This window comes from Nicotiana tabacum, chromosome 1 (assembly GCF_000715075.1).
Source record: "Nicotiana tabacum cultivar K326 chromosome 1, ASM71507v2, whole genome shotgun sequence".
Classification (NCBI taxonomy): Eukaryota; Viridiplantae; Streptophyta; class Magnoliopsida; order Solanales; family Solanaceae; genus Nicotiana; species Nicotiana tabacum.
In genome coordinates this window covers 107,025,081-107,028,846 of record NC_134080.1, presented here as the reverse complement: position 1 = coordinate 107,028,846, position 3,766 = coordinate 107,025,081, and the positions used below count along the sequence as shown (strand labels likewise).

Below are 3,766 nucleotides of genomic sequence, written 5' to 3'. Positions count from 1 at the left end.
CTAACAAACTAAACAATCATTTAAATATTGATCACCCATGTTGTTCCGCTCTTCATTCTTTATCTGCTTCATGGATGAGAATGCTCTCTCCACAGTTGCGGTAGCAACAGGTAAAATCAGAGTTAACTTCACAAGTAGATAAACATACGAATAAGTCTCCACAAGATTTGTCTCAACCAATGCTTTTGCCAAATCACTAATTCCTTGCAAGTTGGAGAACTTGGGATTGCCAGCTCGCATATGAATTATGAAAGTATCTAGTTGATAACTCAAGTCTCGAATCTGTACTTCATCAAACTTATTTGGGTAACATTTTGCTAAAACCATTATTCTACCTTTATCAAAATTAGCAAAAGAATTGACTGGATTCAAGTTAGCCATCCCAAGAAGCAATTCGCTACTCACTACACCAAAACGGTCATTAAGCTCTTGAAGTTGTACATCAATTACAGCATAAAAGATATCAACACGCAAGTGGTGTGAATAACAAATACCAGAAGACTTGCGCTTCGACTTTTCAGGAAAATAGGATTCATCCATCTTGGGAATTATAATATCATGCATATGACAAAATGAGGAAACGTCATCTAGCAAAGATTCCCATCCAGTTTCCCTCATATCTTGCAATCTTTTCTTTGTAATCTTAAGAAACTCCACGGCATTAACAATATCTTGATCTCTCTTTTGTAAGATCTTGTTCAACTCATTTGACATTGCCAAAACTTTCAACATCAAGTGAAGCATAAAAACAAATTTAAATGTTATTATCTCACTCAAAAAATATTTTGCTTGATTTCTCTCATTTGAGGTAGAACCTTCATGTTCAATCACTTCAAGCACACGAATAATAGATGAGAAAATAACAATAAAGTTATCTAATGTTTTGAAATGTGATCTCTAACGAGTATCACCTGGTCTTTGAAGCCCGCGTTCTTGATTTAGTCCTCGCCCGGTATGAATTTCACCAGACTCAAGTAATTGCTCCAGTTTTTCAGCTTGAAGATGACGAAGCAAATCTCTGCGCTTAAAAGATACTCCAATGACATTCAACACATTAGTAACATGACAGAAGAAGTCTTCGACATCCAAATGCTTTTTAGACATAGCTACAAGTGTTAATTGCAATTGATGAGCAAAGCAATGAATGTAATATGCCGATGAGCTGTCTTTCATAATCAAAGTCTTAAGACCACTTATTTCGCCCCTCATGTTACTAGCTCCATCATAACCTTGTCCACGTATTTGGGATGGACTTAGTGAGTGGTCCGAAAGCAAAGAGTAGATTGCTTCCTTCAATGAGCATGCCGATGTATCACTAACATGAACAAGACCAACAAATCGCTCTACCACTTCAGCATTCTTATCAACATAACGCAAAACAAGAGCCATTTGTTCTTTGTGTGAGATATCGTTGGACTCATCAACTAATATAACAAAGTAATCTCCATTCAAGTCTCCAATTATAGCCTTTAATGTTTCTTTTGCACAAGCATTGATAATATCCTTTTGGATTATAGGGCAAGTCAAAGTATCATTTTGTGGAGCATTTTCTAATATTACTTTTCCCATATCTGGATGCTTGTCCTCATGCCATCGTAAGAATCCTAGAAAGAGGCCTTGATTTGTTGAAGATTCACTTTCATCATGGCCCCTAAAAGCCAATCCATACAATAATATAAGTCTTGCCACATCAATTGATGCTTCTAAACGCATTTGATACTCACTTTTTAACTTCTCGGAGTGCTTATCAAAAACAACTTGAATTGATTGATGATTTGATAAATCTAGCATCTTCTTGAAACATTTATCATGGACACTATTAACATCACCAACGTGTAAACGCAATCTTTCAAGACCCTTATTCCAAGCCCTAAAACTATTTTTTTAATAAAATTCACCCGCACTTCCATGAATAAATTCATTTTTGAACAAATAAAAACATAAGCAAAATGCCGCATCTTTCTTCACACTATACTCCGACCATTTAGAAAATTGACCATTGAACCAACTTGGAACAAATTGACGCATTCTTCCTCCTATTAGAGTTTTGGGAAATTGATGCTTGGAAGGTTGACAAGGACCTTGTTGAATGTAATGTTTCCTTACTTCATCTCGTATTCTAGGGTTATAGTCAGAAATAGGTGTTCTTTCTCCTGGATCGCCTTTAAGTGACCCCAAATGGAGTTCATTTATAAGATAGGAAAGATTGGCATTCGCTTGGATCAAGGATTGACAACTAGAACTTGGTTTAGAATGGTCCAACTTCGTGACAAATTTATCCATCTCACTTCAGTTCCTATAAAATAGAAGTTTATTCCAGTGAGAAATATAGACCAATTTCTAGTAGGTCATACCATCAATTAGTTTTGTTATTTTAAATAACTCAACCTTCCCTAATATTTTTGTCGTCGTTAAAATAGAGTTAATTTTGAATTTTCCTTGATCAAAATTATTTGGGATGTTCTTTCCACGATACTAAATTCTACAGTGAAACCATATAAGAGGCATTTGATTTTCAAACACACCCAAAGAAATACATAACAAAAAAATCAAAATAGTGACAATAAAGTTTAGCAAGAACACTAAAATCCAACTAAATACAAAACAAAAACATGAGCAAGAACATATATTTTATGGGGAAAAAATAGCCACATAGGGTTAAGAAATAAACATGAGGAGGTGAGGAAACTTTACAATGGTGGGCGTAGAGCAATGAAGGTGTGAAGCATCCGAGAGATACAACAAAATAAATGCTAAAGTCTAACAGAGAAGCAAGAAGCAAAAACAGTGGCATGAAGGTGAAGCAACGAGAATTGGAGAAAGGGAAAGGGAATAGTGGCGTAAGGGATTTGGGGAGTTGGGGTTTTGTTTTACCTTTTGAAAATTGGGATTTGGGAAAGATCCTCAAAAAGGATTTTAACTTTCTATATTAATTATAAGAGAATACTTTTATTATTATTTTATCTTATTTGTTTATACTTAATTAAACAAACAGAAAAGTCAAACATTTAATATAAAATATAGAAGAGTGTGCGTATTTAATCTTCTTAAATTGCAACTAATGTAAACCAAAAAATTATTTGCTCCCACCAGGATTCGAACTCTTGCCCCGCTGAACAAAAAGGCAAACCTTTGTCATTGGCACCTTTGCCACTTTTGTTTTATAGGGTGGCACTTTAAATATATATCCTATTTGTTATACATATTTACATATATACATATATACATAAAGTTTTCGCCGAAACTTGCGGGTGGCGTACCACCCCGAACCATGTACATAGATCCGCCCCTGACCGAGACTACTAGAAAAGTCTAATTTCAATTGTACAAAATCAACTAATCAAAAAGTTAGTACATCACATATTCTTAAAAATAGCACGCTGAATTGAAACATTGACATCTCTATTTGTTATGATATAATGTGTATTAAATCTTCTAAACTCAAACGAACACTCTTTTTTTCAAAATTTAGAAACTGATTTTGTAGTTATTGTAAATTCACATGCAAATGTCACCACCTAAGCGTAGGGGGGAAAACTAAAAATAAGAGCAAGGAAGAGAAAAGGAATGCGCCCGTGCAAAAATGGATGAAAGGTCAAATCAGTATGCACGGTAAGAATACCTAGTCTTTACCACACCCAATAGCATCAAACGTACCATTTACAAATCCCAATTGGAATATCGCTAAGTTCTTTCCCATCTCGTCAAACCCCATGCAACTACTTCAACAAAAGAAAAAAAATAAAAAGAATCTTTTTGTTTCCTT

General features: G+C 34.7%; 1 protein-coding gene across 1 annotated transcript; it reads right to left on the bottom strand.

The window, feature by feature from the left end:
• LOC107819162 (uncharacterized) lies at nt 1-2,283 on the bottom strand. Its single transcript, XM_075220669.1, has 3 exons — nt 1,982-2,283; nt 912-1,876; nt 1-830 (listed from the first exon to the last, which is right to left on the bottom strand). Exons 1-3 carry the CDS (start codon nt 2,281-2,283, stop codon nt 1-3), a joined length of 2,097 nt encoding a protein of 698 aa, XP_075076770.1.
• Nucleotides 2,284-3,766: the final 1,483 nt, after the last annotated feature.